At 43.5% G+C, this 21,253-nt stretch overlaps 1 protein-coding gene across 2 annotated transcripts in view; it reads right to left on the reverse strand.

Moving 5' to 3' along the window:
- Nucleotides 1-4,566: 4,566 nt before the first annotated feature.
- The window catches only part of NR4A1 (nuclear receptor subfamily 4 group A member 1), a 45,236-nt gene continuing 28,549 nt past the window's right edge, over nt 4,567-21,253 (reverse strand). Inside the window, exons 1-7 of one of the 2 annotated variants that reach the window (XM_069972150.1) lie at nt 12,750-12,858; nt 9,307-10,121; nt 7,675-7,804; nt 6,919-7,070; nt 6,627-6,829; nt 6,155-6,333; nt 4,567-5,500 (exon numbers count right to left, since the gene is read on the reverse strand). In XM_069972150.1, the coding sequence (XP_069828251.1) occupies nt 5,244-5,500; nt 6,155-6,333; nt 6,627-6,829; nt 6,919-7,070; nt 7,675-7,804; nt 9,307-10,119 (1,734 nt within the window). In that variant the 5' untranslated portion in view covers nt 10,120-10,121; nt 12,750-12,858 and the 3' untranslated portion in view covers nt 4,567-5,243. Of the gene's footprint in view, nt 5,501-6,154; nt 6,334-6,626; nt 6,830-6,918; nt 7,071-7,674; nt 7,805-9,306; nt 10,122-12,749; nt 12,859-21,253 lie in introns of those variants that run through there. The other variant, XM_069972151.1, reaches the window with a different exon arrangement.

A 21,253-nucleotide genomic window follows, 5' to 3' on the forward strand; every position in this document is an offset into this window, starting at 1 on the left:
AAAAACAATCAATCTCACTATAATCAATGGTGCATATTTTCCATTGAAAATCAGTGGGATGTGGTTTATAGGCATATTGCATATGTATTTAGATATGGAATCCTTACCAGATGAAAAACCGAGGTGTGAATTTGGCCTTAGAATAATGTTTTTAGGTCATTGCTGTCACTCCCAAGACGAGTTTGTCACAGCAGTGGCGGCTGCAGTCAGTGGGGACACCAGGGGAGCACAGAGAGGTGAGCACAAGAGGTTTAGTATGTTTTTCAGCAGGGCTTGCATAACATAAAAAAAGTTCTAATGCCAGATAACCCTTTTAAAGTGTGGGTGTGGTTTTACAGCCAAGTTCCATTGAAGTAAATAAGGGGTATTACCATTTGAAGAATAAGATCGAATATAACAAGCTGATCCCCAGAATGATGGGTGCGTGCAGCCAGCGCTCCATGTATTCTCTGTGGGGCAACTAAATATTGCCAAGCACTAAAATAAGCAATGTTCTGCAGCTTTATTAGGGACAATTTTATCCCCATTTCTGGAATCAGTGGGGGTCCCAGCAATCAGACCTAATCAGCTTCTTATTCCTTAATCTTATTGATATGGGATAACTTCTTCAGATGGGAATACCCCTTAAAGGGTCCTTTCACCGTTTGTGTAGTTTAGGCAGCATGAAACTAGTGACTAGAGATAAGCGAGTAGTGAAATATTCGACTTTCGAGAATTCGAATCGAATAGGCACTGAGATTCGACTATTCGAACGAATATTCGATCCCATTATAGTCTATAGGAAAAAAGTTCTCGGCACTTGGAAATCAAAATTCGACCACTTGGAGGTCACCAAGTCCCCCATGAAACCTCCCTAAAAGATGCGAACACTTCCGGAATGACACTGTGACATTAGGGGGAACATGCCTGGGTGCACCCAACACCCCAAAATCGCAGTATAATGCCACTCTCCGCAGTTGCAAAGGAAAAATATTTGCGAACGCTTTACGGCAATGTTCACACATTTCTTTCGTATTTCTTGCACAGCGTTACATACATGATTCCAACTGGCACAATAGGTATCACTTGCCTTTTACTGGGCCACTGGCACAATAGGTATCACTTGCCTTTTACTGGGCAACTGGCACATTTGGTATAACGTACATTTTACTGTGCAACTGGCACACTAGGTACAGTATAAGGTTAACGTGCCCTTAGTGGGCTAAACCAGGGACACTATAAGTCACTTGTACACACAGGGTACTGGAATGAATACAGCTGCTGATGCAGATGCTGCTGTTATATCATCAATTTCATAGCACTGAGAAGTGCTTTGGATGCAGACTCCAGAGATGACTTTTTTTGCTGGATATTAGCCCTAAAAAGGACTTTTGGGTTCTATAGTAATCCTGTCTAGCCAAAACGCTTCTAATACCTACCTCTTCCTGCTCGAACAACTCTCCCTGACTAGGTTGAAAGCGCATCTGCGATCGAGAAGCGGAAGTCAAGTCTTAAATATTTGAGGTCATGCGGTTCAGCCATCCAATGAGGGTAGACGCAGTTTTTGCGCTCGTGCGTACTCCCAGGGTCCCTCACGGCCTCCCTGCATGGTTCTTGGATTAATAAAAAAGTGCCAAGTGCGATGGGAGGGCTTTCGAATGTTTCCCGCGTATTTGCCACACTACTCGATTGTATTTGAATCTTTCAAATACCGCAATATTCGATCGAATACATACTTAATCAAATCGTATTCGCTCATCACTACTAATGACAAGTCCCCTTTAGCATTACAAAGTGGCAAAATCTGCAGGCACTTGGTGATCAGAAGGCTACCTCTTAAGTGAGCAAATTATAGAGCGCTTATCTAAACCATGCCTGCACCAAGTTATATAATATGATATCAATTTGTCACTTTGTGACTAGTGATGGTATGAATGTCAGGCAGCATCACATGTAAAGTAGAGACATATTATAGTAAAAGTCACAGTATTATAGAAAAGGTTAAACTTGCAGTCAGCTGAAATCTATCTCTTGGATTTTGCTTTTCAAGGAACTTATTTCACGGGCCCTAAAAGCCAATTTCACACAAGCATTAATACAGGCTTATTTTTGCCTAGTATTATGGCTGCAAGTCCCGACTTTAATGACTGGAACTGACAGCATCATAGATCACTGTGATGTTGTATGTTCAGATCCTTAGACGCGCAGTTGAGTGTGTGTGTGGGGGGGTGCTTGTGGCCATAATATTGGTGTAGAAACAAGATTGGACTGCACTTATGTGAAACTTATGTGTCTTGAAGGGGTTACCTCATCTTTACAATTTATGTTCGATGGATAATATCTATGCAATGGGGTATAAGTAAGATCGTCGAGGTCCATCTGCTGGATGTAATAGCAGGTTGCCCGCACAGCTTTATTCATTCTCTATAGAGCAATCAGAGATTGGAGCAGCTTTCGGTTATTTTTGGCAGCTCCATAGAGAATGAATGGAGCAGTGTCTTGTGGTCCCCACTGGTGAGAGCTACCATGATCTATTAGTTATGTCCTACTCTGTGGACAGGGACAGGGCCAAACTTGTCAAGATGACCCCATTTGAAGCACACTTGTCAGCAGCTTTTTCCTCAAACAGTATACAGCAGTATACAGTAGGGCTTCTTACCCTGAATCAGAAGATATATTTCTTAAATCAATCTGTTGCTCCAGTGCCAAGATATAAGCTTTAAAAGTGTTATGCAAATTAGCAGACAAAGCTCACAGGGTGTTCCCCTTGGTTGCAAAAGCCCAGTACCCTTCATAGAGCAGACATTTACAGGAGTGGTTGTTAGGAGAGAAGGGGCTCAACGCTGCTGGGCCTCTGCAACCTAGAGGCGGCCCTGTGGATTTATCTCCTAATTTGCATAAAACTTCTAAAACTTATACCTGCTGGAGCAAGGGATTGAGATGGTAAGAAGCCCTTTAGTAGCTACCATTACTTTAGTTAATAAAAAGCTACTGACCGGTCCACTTTAAACTGTAACTCTTTGTATGAATCTAGTTAACGAAGTAAGGCTGCACCATAAATTTTGCTGCAGCAATTCAAACAGTTTCGCCGCTGCAGGCATGATATTGATACATCATGCCGGACAGGGACACAAACCATTGCATGCATTCTCCGTCCGTAGGTCTGCAAAATTTACGGACGTGTGAATGCAGCCTTAGAGACTTGCAGTATTTTCCCAGTACTAGCTTGCAGCAGCTGTGTTCTTTAGCTAGAAGAAGGATGTGAGGAGGAAGACAAATTCTTCCATACACCTCATCAACAGGCTCCAGTCTGGAGGCAAAAGACAAACTACAGACAGCTATAAAATGAGGTTTATTAGGTAGTGATCAATGGGCTCCTGGGGCAACCACTGTGAATTTGTTTAACCTTGTTGCCACCCATTGAGAGTATATTTGGGAACTGCAAATAATGCATTACTAGCTCATCTACCTCCAAACCAGATTTACAGTTAAAAAGCTAGAATTATCTAGGGGCGTTTCTATATGTATCTCCACAGCTCGCATTATTCTGTCCTATTGCTAGAGTCCCAGCTTCAGCTACTATAAAGAATGGCTTATTTTTGGCAGCTTACGAGACTAATTGAGATGTCCATTTCCATTACTGCAAAATAACTATATACCAACTCACACTGGATACCTAAATACACTAGCAAAACTCTATTGCATTCTAACATTATCTTCTATGGGAAGGTCAGGGGAAGTATCCACTAAAGTTAATGGGGTTATCCAGCGATTTTTTTTTATTTATTTATTTTTCAATATGAACTGTTTTTTTAATAAAAAGTTGTATAGATTTGTAAATTACTTCCACTTAAAAATCTCCAGTACTTATCAGCTGCTATACATACTGCAGGAACTGGTGTATTCTTTTTAGTCTGGCACAGTGCTCTCTGCTGCCACCTCTGTACGAGACATGTCCATGAGAAATGTCCAGAGCAGCAGCAAATTACCATAGAAAACCTCTCCTGCTCTGGACAGTTCCTGATATGGACAGAGGGGGCAGCAGAGAGCATTGTGTCAGACTGAAAAGAAAACACCACTTCCTACAGGACATACAGCAGCTAATAAGTATGGGAGGACATGAAATTTTTAAATAGAAGTACATTACAAATCTATATAACTTTCTGAAACCAGCTGATCTGAAAGAAAAAGATTTTCACTAAAGTAGGGAGTTACCACTAGGTCATGGTCATTGGCCATTTGATCACTATACAACAAACCTCCATCTATGGAAAATGCACAACACTACTAGGTGCCTTAAAGAGAATCTTTCAGCTCTATATCATGCTCAGAGCTGAAGTGTCGCCAAATCACACCATGCATGCCTACTCACTTCCCCATACATGCTTGTCTTGACAGACTGAAATACAGGGCTTTATGATAAAAGCTGCACCCTGTACACCAATTATGCAGGAAGAGGAGGTGCAGGCATGCATCTTACTGCTCAGCAAAGCCTCCTTGACACTTCAGCTCTGGATATACAGCTGAAAAAATTCCCTTTAATAGATTTACACACATCATGAAAGCAACTAATGCATGACCACTTGGTACTATTACAGCATTTTTTATTCAATATATTAAATATATATTAATCAGAAAAACACATACTGTAAATCCAGTAGGATACACAAATATAAATGTTTCTATTCAAAAATTACACATATTTACACACAGCCCAGAACACTGTGAAAACCATAGTGACTATAACAAGGGGTAGCTTTGCATTTTTTAATACTATGTACAGTTCACTTCATATATGTACAAGACTTTACAAACTGGCTGTGACTGAAATAGGGTCCATCCCTTTCGGCCTGCTTCATGACCGACGGGATAAGCGAATGGGGAGGTGGCACCTGCCTCCCCAGATTCTGAATTACAGTCTATTATAAAGGACCGGTCCAGTCCCGGAGTGCTGAAGGAAAGGCAGTACAAGAGCCCAAAGAACAATGCAAGTATTTAAAAAAATACTTTAAAAGTGAAACAAAAAGTTGAACAAAAAAATAAGTCTTTTTTTAGCCAAAGGCACATCTGGATATTATAGAATAATAAAAATTAAGTCTTCACATAAGACCCAGAAAATCCCAAAGACAAAAAGGGGTATACTGGGTTAGGCACCGAATATCAAAGAAAAAGGTTCCACAAGTTTGTAACAGGATTCTTCACTGTCCACACATGGTTTCCTTTCCTCTGTACTTGTAAGAATGAAAAAAAAGTGCAGTGCTGGTTTAGAAGGGCAGTGTGTCCATGAAGATCTTCTCCACAATAGGAGGAGGTGGTACTAGATCCTCCAGCTTCAGGTAGAAGATACGCTGGAGGCCCTGCGTACACAAGGTGCGGAGCTCAGGAAGTTTGCCCAGTAACTTGGACAGACAGTTGGATCTGTTCTGCTCACTTAGATTTGATGGCACGTGCTCTTTAAGGCAATTGATAATCCTGCTTTGTAGCTCTTCTACTTTCTTGGGTTCTTTCAAGCCATGTCTGTCTGCAATGCAAAGAATACAATTCAATATTGCAACCTGCAATAGCTACAAAGTGTGCAATATAGATTTATCTCCAAGTATTGTAAAGCAATGTAGACCCAAATACAAAACTAGACCTTATGAAAGTGAGCCATCACTGTTGCTTATTTTTTCTGCCTCTGGCTGGCTATTCATGGGATGTTCCTTTACTTTTGTATTTTAGGTATCCCATAGGCAATAAGGGAAACTGAACCACAAAGGTAATATTTGGTGTAAAATTATATATTATTGATTTGTAAGTAATATAAAATCATAAATCAATCACTTCCAGATAGAACACCTTGGCACTACTTAGTTTGCTTAAATCCAAGCTGGTCTATAGCCCAAAAGTCCACGCTATCAATGGTGAAATGCTCCATAAGGAGAGCCAATGGCAAAAACAGGAATCAATGTGGCACTCACCAGTGATAGCAAAAATCCAAATGTTTGGAGTGCGATGGACAACAGTTGTGGACAAGTGAACGAGCCCGTTCACTCATCCACATCTAATGTCCATTGCATGTTTGGAATAAATTTTTGTATTTTTGCCATCACTGGTTAAAATCATAAATCATGACTGCAATGAGTACAAAAATTGGCTGCAACTAGAAGCATAACAGGTTAGGCTTTGGGCTTACCTGTGATGATGACAAGGCCAGAAAGACAGGCGAATGATGGGACATCAATGTTCATGCGTTGGAGGCTGTGTGAAAAATCAATGATTGAGTCGATCCATTCGCCAAACCCTCTGACGCACTGCATGCGATGAAGCACCACTCCATTGCAGAAGATCAGTTTCCCCTCGTCTGGCTTAGAGCTGTTTGTAGAAAATGGCATCAGGTTTATAAACAGGGAACAACAGAATTTAACAAAAATCTGCAATTGTGTAAGCAAAACCCATTGTGTTGAAAATCAAAAATAGTTTCCAGATATTATTAAAAGTCAGAAAATATCTGGGCCTCCATTTCTACTAAATAGATGCCAGGTTTGCTTTGTGTTCTTTTAGCAGATTCTCGTAGGACAGATAGCTGAACATTTATTACTGCATGTTCAGAACAGGATTAACACCCAAGGAGAACTAGATTCTCTAGCAGGTGACAGCTGTTTTACCTGTAAGCGAGTCGAAGGATGAAAAGTTCCAGGAAAGAAGACTCCAGAAGAAGATCCTGGTCTTCTTTAGGAAGCTCTGCAAAGCCCTGGATTTTGTCTGCCCATTTCCGGATCACTTCCAAAGAACCAGAGAGAAGGTCGTAAAACTGCTGCACATCAACAGGATTCTCCTTCTCCAGAAGAACTGGGACGTTCTCTTGGTACTACAATGAACATGGTTGTTAGACTCTCGGTCATACATTACACACAGGATTTTTTTTATTTTTTTTTTAAAGACCTTATTCTGATTTACCTGTGAGTAATCCAGACTGCTAGTATTGGGGATAGTGTCGATGTGTGCCCTCACCAGTGAGTTGATAAGACTGACCGGAGAGGAGTCTGATGCTGGCCTTGGTTTTGATGGAAGGCGGCCCCTTCTGCCTTTTAAACTGTCTGTACGTACAACTGAAAGAAAGAAACAAACATTGTCCTTGTTAGTACTATAGGAACATAAAAAAAAAAGTTTTCTACCAAGATCCAATGCAAAGTAAAACATTTATATGGCCACTGTCACTTCAAAAACTTTTGACATGTTGGGGTCTTGGTGTTCACATGCCCACTGATCCATAGCAATTGCTTTTTCTGGCTTTACCCAAGTGTGTTCTCTTCCAGTTTAACCCTCACAGCAGGAGATGGTTGTCTATGGGACCAACTCCTTCAGAAAGACATGGAAAGAAGCACTTGGCCGGGCACTTCTCCTAAATATCCTGGCTAATCAAAAGTTTTGTTTTTAAATGACAAGTACACCTTAAAGCTTACGTATGTTTTTTTTTTTTTTTTTTTTTACAAAACCAGATATCGCATCAAATGGGCAATCCAGGCAAAAAAATAAAAAATAAATGCCTCCAATTAAAGATCTACTAACATTTCGACTTTTAGCCCATTTATAGACCACCGTTCCAAATATTTACATATTGCAAAAAAAATTATATCATTTCTATAAACACAAGCCAAAAAGATAAAATAGGAATATATTAGGAACATTCTAGAAGATATATTAAGTACATACCTTCTTTTACCATTCCCACTGCTAAGCATTTCTGAAACCGACAGAACTGGCAGCGATTCCTGCGCCTTTTGTCCACGGGACAGTCCTTGTTAGCCAAGCAGATGTACTTGGCATTTTTCTGTACAGTCCTCTGTGGGGAGAAAAGGGAACAATTGTCAGGGGAAGCAAGATGCCAGACCAGCACAAAGCCCCGTCTGTTCCTATTTATTTTTGTAACATTTCTCTAGTGTCGGACTGTTCCTAATATCAAGTTGACATTTGGCTCAGAGCAAAAAGGGAGTGATTCACCTATCTTAATTGGCCGAGCATCTCCTCTAAAGCACCTGATTTGCCGACAACATGGATGGACTTGGCCCAAAAAATGCAAAAACAAATTATTTGGGGGATGGCTGAAACTTTAGACACTTTGCTCAATCTAGAAATATTGAGATAGATTACTGCAAATGAAAGGGACACCGGCCAAAGACTAGCCCTTCACCAAATTCAGAAATCGCTTGTAGTAACGTTGGAAACCCAACTAGTAACAGTTTAACAACAATGGATGGAACACAATTAACAACCGACTTGCGTCTTTCCATCACAACATCACTTTGGAAAGTCTACTTTACTGACTGATCATCAGTCTTGGAAGCCAAATACAATGGCTTTTTCGGACTCTCAAATTTAGAGCAAAGTTTGGGTTTGCAAATTGGCATTTGAATCCCGCAGCCTAGAGAAGGTGAATAGGATTCAAATGCCAAGTGATCCGGTTTGCACGAGTCTAAATTTACATGTTCGTTCATCTCTACTCAAAGGTAGACATACTTAAAATTATTTACAGAAATTTACAATTACTTCTAGAAAAAAAACCGGAAAGCCCTCTCATTGATAACTTTTAATGGCTAACTGAACAGATAATAGGCTACAAGCTTTTGAGACTACCTACAGTAGGTTTCTTCATCAGGCTTGGCTTGAAGACACCTAGATAGCCTCGAAATCTTTCAATTTGTTATCAAGTATAAACTACCGAAAACTATCACTTTTAACATTAAAAAAATGTTAAGACCCTATACGCACACATTTTAAGGCAACACTAAGTAGGCTACTTTCAGTATGCAGCAATGCATCATGCCCATCACATTCACTGTGGGTATCAGTACACAGGAATAGATCCAATCTATAAAAATCATTGTGCATGGTTACTGCAGACTAAATGATTCTGGATCTCTGGTACAGAGGGTTAAGGTTGCAGTTTATCTCACACCGTTCCAACACCTGCTGCCTAATGGAAACTTCTACTCGCCTAGCCAGTATAATTGGTGTTGGGTTCCTCCTCTTATCCCGTTTGCCCCAGATCAATCTTTTCAGTTGACGTTAGAAAAAGGCAGCAGAGATGATCAACTGCTGTAAAAGCGGGCCAAGAAACTGTACACGAGGAGGACAGCTGCTTTTTAAACACCATAGGACAGTTTTGGGACGAGCCCCTTTCCTTCATCCCTAGGAACGTGTATCAGCTGAAGCGCAAAGACATGGTGGCTCTGGACCAAATGCATGTGCCAAGACCACCTGCCAAGTCTGCAGGGCAGCGAGAAGACCGAGAGGTGAGGCAATCAAGCCTAGTTTTACAATATCCAGAGTGTATTTCGTGCTTACCTTAAAAAAACCTTTGCATCCTTCACAGGTTCGTACACCGTAATGTTGACATGAAGCATTGTCTCCGCAGACAGCACAGCGCCCCTCATTGGAGCTGGGGCTTCGTGCTTTTGAGGGCGATAACGGACTGTCCAAAATAACCGAGCCATCCAGTACCACAGACCCCTGACCCATAGGGATAGTGGTAAATCCGGCAGGAGAGCTCTGTGCTAGTGCAAACACATCAGGATCTACAACCTGCTGTTCAAGTCTATGTGGACCTTGGGTCATCTTTAATGAATTAGGAGCCATGTTTGGACTGTGAGATGGTGTCCCAAAGGAGAAAAAAGAAGACTGTGGAATGCTGTTTTTCTGTTGATCAGTCCATGGCCTCATGCTGTCGTAATTCTGAGTCGGAGAGTAGGCTCCGTAAGAGCTGTCCCACGTAGGAACTTGAGGATTCTGGAAACCTGGCGTAGACGGAGATGGGATGGAGCAAGGGCTTCCGTAATAGTCGGAACCACTCGATGACATGGTTTCGTCAACCTGATTTGTGAAAGAACCTGGGTAACAACCGAACACCTGAAACTCCTCCACCTTCAGCGACGTCTGGGGTGTTGTAGAAGGTATCTGGTAGAGAAAAGCATCAAATTCTCCAGTGTAACCGTCCATGAAGGTGCTGAAACTGGGCAATGAAGTGGAAGCTGCAATTTCACTGTTAACAAGGTCCATGGCGAACTTACTGAACTCAGAGTTTAAGATGTCTGGAACATAAGTGTCACTGGGGCCTGCACACTGAGACAGACTTCCATACTGTGCTTGAATACAGGGCATTTCTGAATAAAGAACAGAAAAAAAGAAGACTATTAATATATGGAAATACATTATCTACTACCGGTATAATATCTATCTTTTTTTCCCCATTCCATTATATATGATATATATTAATGGTCCATTGATGTGGTTCTAGTGGAAAACCACTAATTGAATTTATGTTATAAATGAATTCCTACACAGACCTTTTAACACTGCAAAACACCAGCTCTTTATTTTTTTTTTTTTTAGCACAAAGTGCTATAAATTTACCTGACAAGTCATTCAGTTCAAGCCAGCAAGTCTCATTGTATGTCAGTCATTCAATGACGGCTGTCTGAGATGTACGTCCATTGCCTATAGCTACTATCTAAACAAAAGCCTTGCAGGGACATACAAGACGTAAAGTTTCCACTCTACGCAAATGACAAGTAAAAAAAAAAAAACTAAATTCCAAATGTGAAATGTAAAAAATGTAGAGAGAGAAAAAAAAAATTGGACAGCTGATGCACTACAACTCCCATATAGCTAAAAACTTGTGAAATTGAAACATATGGGAGATAGCAAACTATTAGGTCATAGCCTAGCCGTCAGTATTCTCACTATATTTATAGCCCAGGCAGGGATCTGCCAGGATGACTGGACTTATCGAAGGCATCTCAGCTGCTGCAGGGATCCTTGGGAAGAAGAGCTGTTAATGAGCTTTCTGATTCTTTACATCATACTCAACTAACGGATGGAACGTCATCAAGCGCAGCGCAGACAGCTGGATTTACACCTCAAGAGGCTCTGCAGCAGTTGTACTGGCAGATGCACTAGCAAGTGTATAGTAGTGCAGGACAATATAGCTTTAACCAGTGTTTCCCATACTGTGGCTCTCCAGCTGTTAAAAAACTAGTTTTCGGCATATTGGGAGATGTAGTTTTGCAACGGTTGGCTAGCCATAGGTTGGGGAGCACTGGCTTAAAGGGTTTTATGAATCATATAGCACACAAGTGTAAAAACCCTAATAAAAAAAAAAGAAAAAAAAGAAAAAAAAGAAAAATCGGTAATACTCAGAAGGTGCCATAGCTGCTCACAAGTGTGGCTGCATTACATGGAAACCGCTACTTCTTTTCTTTAGCGACTAATAAACGCCATTGTAATCCGACACAATAAAACTGTTTTAGAAGCCTTATAGGTTAGACTTCTCCCCTGAGCAAATGCAGCCGGGAGCATGAGATAGGAGTCTGCCCAGAGCCAAGAAAGCACTTTGCACAAGAAAACAAAGACATAGCAAAAAGATGAGCTCCTGATAGGCCACTCGTCTATATAATGCAGACTGGCTCTCTGGCTGATGCAGAACTACAACCCCCAGCAAGTCTGAACTGCCATTGGCTGTGTATGTAATCACCACTTGCAGAGTACTATGCATACAAAATAATGTATATTCTCTGTCACCACAGTGATCCCCAACCGGTGGCTCTCAAACTGCTGCAAAACTACAACTCCCATTAGCCTGGATAGTCTTTGGTTGTGTATGCCATCACCACTTGCAGTGCAAGAAGCATAGAAAATAGTGTACATGCAATAGTGTGAAGTGAAATGAAGAGTCAGCATTCTTCAACCTGTGTCAAAACTACAACTCCCATCAAGCCCACGGCAGTCTGCTTAACAAATGATCAGCTAGACCTAAAGCAGTACAACAGTGTTTGCCCACCTGCGGCTCTCCACCTGTTGCAAACTACAATTCTCAGCATGCCCTGACAACTGGGATATGAATGATCAGCTACACCGGGGGCTTTACATTATGGTTCCCTAATCTATGGAACTCCATGTGTTGCAGAACTACAACTCCCAGGACACCCTGACAGCTGGGTTATAAATTATCAGCTAGACCAGGGATGGGGAACCTTTGTCCCTCCAGCTGCTGCAAAACTACAACTCCCATAATGCCTGGACAGCCAAAGGCTGTCCAGGCATGACGGGAGTTGTAGTTTCGCAACAGCTGGAGGGCTGAAGGTTCTCTATCACTGAGCTAGACCTTAAACTGTACAACAATGATCCCCAACCTGTAGCTCCCTAAGCTGCTGCAAAACTACAACTCCCAGCATAACCTGACAGCTGGGTAATGAATGATCAGCTAGACGTGAGAGGGATTAATGACCATGCCTACCAGTCCTAGTTCTGCAACAGTTGGAGAGCACCGATATCATGCATCTCACCCTATTACATGCAAATAGCCCTACACATACCCAAACATGTGTGTGTGTGTATATTATATATTATATATACATACACACATACACAGCAAATGTGCAGAACAAACCCCAGGCTGAGGCAGGTGCACACAAGGCACAAAGGCTGAAATTCACAAGTATGGGATTGTCGTGCAGTACAGGAATAGTAGCAGATCCTTGTCTATATAACTAATAGGGGATGAATCTTGCAGATGGCATGTATCCCCATAGACTGCCTGATCCCTGAAGAAGAAGAAGGAGAAGAGTGCTGGAATAATGGTGCACCTGTTGCTACACAGCTCGCCAATGTCTGCCTTGTCACCATCTACAGCACACTCGCTGTCAAACTCCCAATGCACTGAAAACAAAGAAGGAATAATGCACAAGAGCCTGTAAATGCATTGGGGTCTCTCGTGCAGACATAACACGTACCAGACGGATGAGCTGGAGTTCCCGGGTGCGGGCTGTCCGCAGGGTGCGCTGCTGCTGCTGCTGCCCAGCCTCTCTGTCTATAGCAGCGACTGTCTGCCTGTGCCTCCCGGACCCTGCACTGCTCACTGAGCTCCAGTCTGGCATCTACATTCTATTAAAGCCTCTGTGACGCATGGGAGGCGTGTCCCGACGCAGGGGGAGTATGACGCACATGGTGAATCTTTCTCCGCTCTCCATAGAAGGCGAGAGGGGGCGTGGCCTTTCCGGCACGTCGCTGGAATGTATCTGGTGACGCACGCCGTTTCCTATGACGCAGGGCGCATTGTTTGATCTATTAATAGCTCGCGCTCTATTAATAGACGGGGCGGCTGGAGGGACGCGGCCCTGAAATAGCAGCCAGGGGAGGGGAGACCCCGTACGGACGTCATCACCCGGCGGATATAGCACGGGGCTGGAGGCTTCCCTGGGATTCTCTGCATATTTACGGCTGAAGGGATTCCATAGGCGGCGACGTGGTGGTTACGGGGAACGGAGAGCAGGGCTGTCATGTGGCCGTGATGTCACATGCTGGGGTTACGTCACGGGGGCTGCGGCTTGTGACCGGCAAGGTTGTACTGCTCACCCGGTACGGGTATGAGGACCGGATAAGGCAGAGCTGCCAGGGATACCGGGAGAAGACCGGAGCCGGGGAGAGCTGTAGTCCCCATCATGTCACACTATACACACACTATGGCCTTGTCCTTGGGAGGGTAGGGACTACACCAGTGCAACACTACAACTCCCAGCATGCCCAGACACCTGTTATAGATGATCAGCTGGACCACAGGCTGCACAGCTGTGTGTCTCCTACACACTACAACTCCCAGCATGCCCAGACACGTGTTATAGATGATCAGCTGGACCGCAGGCTGCACAGCTGTGTGTCTCCTACACACTACAACTCCCAGCATGCCCAGACACGTGTTATAGATGATTAGCTGGACCCCAGGCTGCACAGCTATGTATCCTACACACTACAACTCCCAGCATGCCCAGACACCTGTTATAGATGATCAGCTGGACCACAGGCTGCACAGCTATGTATCCTACACACTACAACTCCCAGCATGTCCTGTTATAGATGATCAGCTGGACCACAGGCTGCACAGCTATGTATCCTACACACTACAACTCCCAGCATGCCCAGACACCTGTTATAGATGATCAGCTGGACCTTAGGCTGCACAGCTGTGTGTCTCCTACACACTACAACTCCCAGCATGTCCTGTTATAGATGATCAGCTGGACCACAGGCTGCACAGCTGTGTGTCTCCTACACACTACAACTCCCAGCATGCCCAGACACGTGTTATAGATGATCAGCTGGACCACAGGTTGCACAGCTATGTCTCCTACACACTACAACTCCCAGCATGCCCTGTTATAGATGATCAGCTGGACCACAGGCTGCACAGCTGTGTCTCCTACACACTACAACTCCCAGCATGCCCAGACACCTGTTATAGATGATCAGCTGCTGGACCCCAGGTTGCACAGCTATGTCTCCTACACACTACAACTCCCAGCATGTCCTGTTCTAGATGATCAGCTGGACCCCAGGTTGCACAGCTGTGTGTCTCCTACACACTAAAACTCCCAGCATGCCCTGTTATAGATGATCAGCTGGACCAAAGTCTGCACAGCAGTGTCCCCCAACCTGTGTCTCTCCGAAATACTACAACTCCCGACATGGTCTGACAGCTGTCACAGATATGGAGCTAGATCTGGGGCCACACAGCAGTGATTCCCAACCGGTGGCACGCAAGCTGTTGCAAAACTACAGCTCCTAGCATTCCCTGAATAATCAGCTAGACCTGAGGCACTACTACAACTGCCAGCATGCCCTGGCAGCTGTGATAAGAATGGTTGGCTATACCTGAGGCTGTACAGCCCTGTTCCCCAACCCATTGCTCCCAGCATGCCTCAACAGTCTTACATTAGGGGTACTCTGGTGAAAATCTCTCTCTCAAATAAACTGGTTTCACAAAGTTATGTAGATTTGAGATTTTTTTTAAATAAAAGTACATTACAAGTCTTCCCATACTTAATAGCTGCTGTATGTCCCGCAGAAAGTGGTGTATTCTCTCCAGACTGACACAGTACTCTATGCTGCCACCTCTGTCCGAGACAGCAACTGCACAGAGCAGTAGCAAACCCCCATAGAAAACCTCTCCTGCTCTGGACAGTTTCCATCAGGGACTGAGGTGGCAGCAGAGAGCGCTGTGTCAGACTGAAAAGAAAATACCACTTCTGGCAGGACATACAGCAGCTGATAACTACTGGAAAACTTGAGATTTTTAAATAGAAGTAAATGACAAATCTCTATAACTTTCTTACACTAGTTGATTTGAGAGAAACAGATTTTTGCCAGAGTACCCCTTTAAAAACAATCCCTTAGGCCCCATTCACACGTCCGTGTCAGTTTTTACTGTCAGGAAATCCTGATCAGGAGACCTCAAATGTCATCAGGAAAGTATCAGGATTTCCTGACAGTAATCCATTTTTACCTTCAGGAAACCATCAGGAAAAACCTTCAGGATTTCCTGATGAGAAGAAAAATAGGACATGTATTTCTGCAAACTAGATGGTCACAGCTTGCAGAATTACAACTCCCATCATGCCCGGCTGACAGGTCATGATGGAAGTTGTACTTCTGCAGTTTGTGGTCACCCAGGTTGCAGGACATGATTGCAGTTGTACTGCTGCAACCTGGATGGCCACAGGCTGCAGAAGTACAACTCCCATCAAGGCCTGTCAGCCGGGCATGATGGGAGTTTTAATCTCACCTGTCCTGGTCTTCTGGCCGCACGCAGGGGGGTGGGGGGTGCGGCGAGTGGCCGCGGGGGGGACGGCGTGGGCTGGGGTGCGGGTGATGTGGTCCGGTGCGGTACCTGCAGACAAGGCGGCGGACGAAGAGGCAGCAGGAGGCCGGGGCAGAGGCGGAAGGTGGTCCGGTTGAGTGGAACTCCGGACGCTCCCATAGACTCCTAAGAGGGCGTCCGGCACGGATTTCCGGACGAAAATAGGACCGGTTCTAAAAAATCCGCTCCTATTTTCCGGAACGGACACCCTTCCGGAAAATTCCGGAAGGGTGTCCGTGTCCAATGAAAGTCTATGCGTCCGGAAATCCATCGGGATTTCCTGATAGGAAATCCGGGTGGTTTTTCCGGAGGTGTGAAGGGGGCCTTATAAAAACTGACGTGAAAGAGATTTGCTGGGGTTTAGATGTTAAAGGGGTACTCCGGAGGGGGGGGGGCACTTTTTTGATGGGACCGGGGAGGGGGTGGCTGAGGAAAAAAAGACGTCCACTCACCTCCCCGGTTCCAGCAGCGGGTCCCGCATTACGGCGTTCCAGTCCCCGGTGTCTGACGCCGCCCTAGACGCTTCTGGTAATCAAATGCTGCACACAAATAACTAGTGAACGAGAAAGTGCCTGGATCGCCAGCTCCATCTGGCTGACGACAACTGATGTACGGCCACATAACCCCTTATAGATAATGTGACCCGTATTTAGCTGTACATTTTGAAGTGACCCTATCGTCTTACTTACACTGTCTTCTTTAATGTGGTGACAGACATGTTGTTTGCATCACTTGTCCTATAACGTAAAGCAGTTCAAGAGAACTTACATTTGATAGCCTACAGTACACAGCCATGGCTGTAGAATAGGACAGATAGGATAATAGGAAAAACCCTATGGTATGTGTGTATTCCTCCAGTCTATACTTGCCAAGACCAGGAATACTGTTAAGTTTCTAAGTTATTTTATAAATGTGTAGTAACGCAAAAGAAAACTAGTATGACAGGTCTGGCTTGCTGTATGTACGCCCCACAGTCTGCAGTGTATAGTAATGCATACCTGAGGAAATGTGGCCATAGGCAAAAAAATTATTCATCACAATCCGGCCATATCTCTTTATAGTACTAAAGATTCTACTCTTTGTTCCATTACGAAGAGCAAGGGCCAAACGCGTTTCATATTATCCTCAGTCACCGCAAACAAAAAGATACATGAGCAATATCTGCAGTATTGGCCCTATAGAAAATCATTTCTTTGATCATAATATTACTCCTAACATTATAGTTAGTTGGAAAGGCGCAAGTCTTCAAGGCGTATAAATAAATAATAGTTGCACTGGATGGTCATACACTGAGCAGAGTGGGTGCAAATATTAAAGGATTTTTTTTTTTAAATTAACAATGTGGCAGGGATTGTGATTGGTCCAGCGCCACCAGCATAAGCACTCAATACACTGTTCTACATTTGAGTGCTAAGGCCATTGATTGGTCACAGAGTTCAATGTATAGTGCAGTGACATCACAAATTTACTCCTACCAGGGACTGGAGCAGCAGTGTTAAATTAGGGGCAAACTCTCCTAATCCTCTTTCCTAAAGGTGTGTTCCTGGCAACTATACCTTTATTACATGCCTACCTGTGAATTAAAAAAAAAAAGGCGTACTTACCTCCCTCACTCCCCTTCCGCTGCAGTCGTAATATCTCCTGGTCCCCGGTCCCATTCTTTATCTTTTCAATGACATTCCACTCTTGCTCAATCACAGGGCTGTGCAGGCAGTTCCTGCAGGAGGGAATTGTTAGTGGAAGGAGGAAGAGCAGGACTAGAGAGGAGCACAATTCTACCATGACCATTTGGCATTTGAATATAGCTGGCTGAAGAAGTTGGATGCAGCAACTGGTATTCCAATGCTGAACGACTGGACTGAAGCATGCTCAAGTTGGCTCATCCCTAATAGGGGCGTAGCGGGGACAGCAGCAGTGGCGGTAAGTATTATTTTGTTAATACTAATGGACCAGGTAACAAAGTATTATATTTGTTTGGAAACCCCCTTTAAGCTATGTTTACAAACTTTTTTTCTGCAGTTTTTGTAGCCTTAAAAAATGTTTTCAGGCTAGTTTGTACTTAAAATTGTCTGAAGATAAATATTACCGTAATTAACTGCCAACGGCTGATTCTTCCCATCGGATGAATTTTCATTGACAACAGAACACATTATTAAAGGGATTATCCAAGATGAGAACAACATGGCCACTTTCTTTCAGAAACAGCACCACTCTTGCCTTCAGTTTGTGCATTGCAGCGAGTTGTAATACCACACACAACCTGAGGGCAAGAGTGGTGCTGTTTTTGAAAGACAACTGCTATGTTTTTCTGATGCTAGATAACCCATTTAAAAGAAAATCTGCAGTTTACCTTTAAGAAAAACCCAAAAACTGTAAATACACAAATTTTATGTTCATTTTACAGCGATACACGTGAATTTATGTGAACATGGTGAGTCAATAAGACCCACAGCCTACTGACAGCAGTACATCATGAATCCACAGTACTAGACAAAAATACAATACAATAAAAAACAAACAAAAAAAACCCAGAAGCATTTTGATGCTGTCCTCATAGTAACTAGAGCCAATTTCTGCAATTCACTGCAAACTATAACTAAATAGTAGACTTAGGGCTCAGCCACACTAGCGTTTTTCTTTGTTTCTAACGGATCCGTCTATATTAACTAAACGGATGAGCATAAACTGATGAGCAGACTGATGCAAACTGATTGCAAAATGTTCATCTTTTTTTAATGGTCCGTTTGTACTTTGGCTTAATAAAACTGACTTTTGTACATCAGTTTGCATCAGTCGGCATCTGTTTTTCTATCCGTTTATTTTTCTTCTTTGGTTTCTTGCTGCTTCTGCGCATGCTCAGTGCAACGTAGCCTTATACATCTGTACCATGTTATACCACATCACCATTTTTCTCCTAATAATAAAGGAAAGCAAACTGTAATGTAGATGTTATTTGATAGGTGAATATACCTAGAAGTAGAATAGGCTTTGTATGAGAAGCGCAGTGTATGAAATGCTATCTTTCTAGCCTCGATAATTATAACTCAGGAGCATTGTTTTAAGTGGCAGATAATCTGCATCTCTTACGTCAGTCTTTTCAGAACAAGTGAATTTCTATCCTACCTATTCCATTCAGCAAATAAACAAAAGTATGTAATCTGCTGCTGCACAATTCTTTTTCCACCTCTGCCTCCTCAAAGTCTGGCACAAAACTTTGCTGCTAAATATCTGCTCGGCTCTCAATAAACCGGCGATTGGAACATGGACATTCTCAGTCTGTTCTTAGGAAACAAGAATGGTGTTCTCTGGGGAAAGCAGGGGATGTTTGCATCGGGTATTCATGTGTTAATGAGCTGGGATGCAAAAGTTTATTAGGCCGCGTTCACACACCGCAAACAAAATAGCCCTAAAATTTGCCAAAGAATCTCTGGTGAAATCGTATTTTTATGCAAATTTGGCCTTGGATTTCGTCTATTGCAGTATGCAACAAGTAGGGGACTCCTTAAAGGAATTTTTAAAGTATGTGCTCTGGCAAGGGGGCAACCTAAAAAAAAAAAAAAGACCCATACTTTCCCTGCTCTGTCGGCCACCAGTGTTATGGAGACCTGGCTCTGATGCACAGCATTTCTGGGATCAGGGTACAAGAGATTGCCTGCTCAGCCAATGAGTGTCCACTGTGACAGATTGGCTAAGGTGGTCAAGACTTGTGCCAACTCCAATACCAAAAGTGCTGTACATCAGGACCAGGGCTCTGACAGTGGGGAGTGAAGAAGAGAGGTATAACCTATTTTTAATGGTACCCCGTTTGGGCACATATTAAAAAAAAAAAAAAAAATTATATATATTACATATGTGGTCCGTTCGGCAGGTGATGCAGTTATTGCCCAAAAAAATACTTTAAAACTTGAAGCCCTGTGCCAAACGGGAGTATCTGTGCCCTAACTTTGCACCACCCCTCCGTCCCTCTTTCACACCCTCTTCATGCTGGGAGCATCACACAGCCACGGCCCGAGCAGGTGATGTATGCTCGGGGATGGGGCTGCGATCGGGTGTGCAGGGTGGCCGGGGCGGCGATCGGGTGTGCAGGGTGGCCGGGGCGGCGATTGGGCGGTGCGGGGGTTTAAGGGGGCCAGGGTTTTAAGCTGCGGGCGTCCGGTGGCGGCGCAGGGGTTAAAGGGGCCGGGTCCCATGCATGCAGCCGATCCGCTGTGTGTATGGGACCCATTGAGCTTCACAGTACAGGATCCGCAGCTGATTTCGCTGCAAACTCGCAGCATGAAAATCAGCTGCGGATCCGGTAGGTGAGAACGCACCCTAAAAGTATTTTTTTAGGACAATAACTGCATCACCTGCCGAACAGACCCCAGGACAGATCTTGGATTAAAAGCAGCTATCTGAAGGTACAAGTGATTTGGGGGGGGGGGGGGGGGGGCAGATTGTGGGTACAGAGTCACTTTAAAATAGATCTTAGTGTTGTTTTTCCCACCCCTTAATATTTTTTTTTATAACCAACAAAGTATACATCATCATCGTACGTCTTTGGTTATTTGAACAAAGAAAACATTGTAACTTGCAGACATGAAGTAAAGGTTTTGAAAATCTACATTGACTTCTATTGTTCATTCAATTGGTAACAGTAACCAAAACTTGAAAACAATGCGCAGTGACCATGACACTAGAGAGACGCATAGTGGAAGAAAGAGAAGTAAAATTAAATGAGTTTAGTTAGATGGGGGAAGGTAAGGATTCTCAAATCAGGTAATGATCTGGGGCTGAGCCCATATGGGGTGGGTTTAGAGGGCAGATACAGATATATCAAGCAGTAGTGGATTATAATAGGTCAGTTTTGGGCGGTAGCCCGGGGCCCTGAGCTCTTGGGGGCCCCATGGCCATCCAAAAAGACTTATACTTTGAGTGGTGTATTGTCTCCTGGCTAAATTTCTGCCATGGGAAAATAGTAGCATGCTGGACATATATTGGGGCTATCTGGTTTAAAGATGTGTAGTCTATGCATAATAGAATGTGCCTTATGGAAGGTCATTCTGAGCAGAAACTATGGGAATTGTTATATCCCAATGTGTAATAGGGCCAGAGATCAGCCAATGAACAAGCAAATGCCCGGCTTAGAAATCCTTGTTCTTCAGCTGCACATCTCTCTATGTAACAGGCGGCTAATAAGTAATGGAAGCACCAATTTGGCTTCCCATTTGTCTCTGGTTGGGAGTGGTTCCTTTGACATTTGAAATCTTAAAAGGTCTGCATAACATATGGATATGGCCTTTCATCCACGGGCTAGAGTAGGAATTAAGATATAGGAATGTTGTGACTTATGGTCACTGGGCCTGTATGACGGTTCCCTGTCGTAAGCCATCAGAGTAAGGCCTGATTCACACGCTCCGTGTAAGGACTGTATTTACAGACGATGTGCTACGGACCAGACTTCAGGACTCCTGGCATCATCTTTCATTATGATGCCTTGAGTGCTGAAATAGTTAAAGGGCTTGTTTACAAAAAAAAAAAAACTGGTGCCAGAGATTTGTAATTTACTTCTATTAAAAAGTCTTCCAGTGGTATACTTTCCAGTCTGGAGAGCAGGAAAGGTTT

The sequence above is a fragment of the Dendropsophus ebraccatus genome, chromosome 5 (genome assembly GCF_027789765.1).
Source record: "Dendropsophus ebraccatus isolate aDenEbr1 chromosome 5, aDenEbr1.pat, whole genome shotgun sequence".
NCBI lineage: Eukaryota > Metazoa > Chordata > Amphibia > Anura > Hylidae > Dendropsophus > Dendropsophus ebraccatus.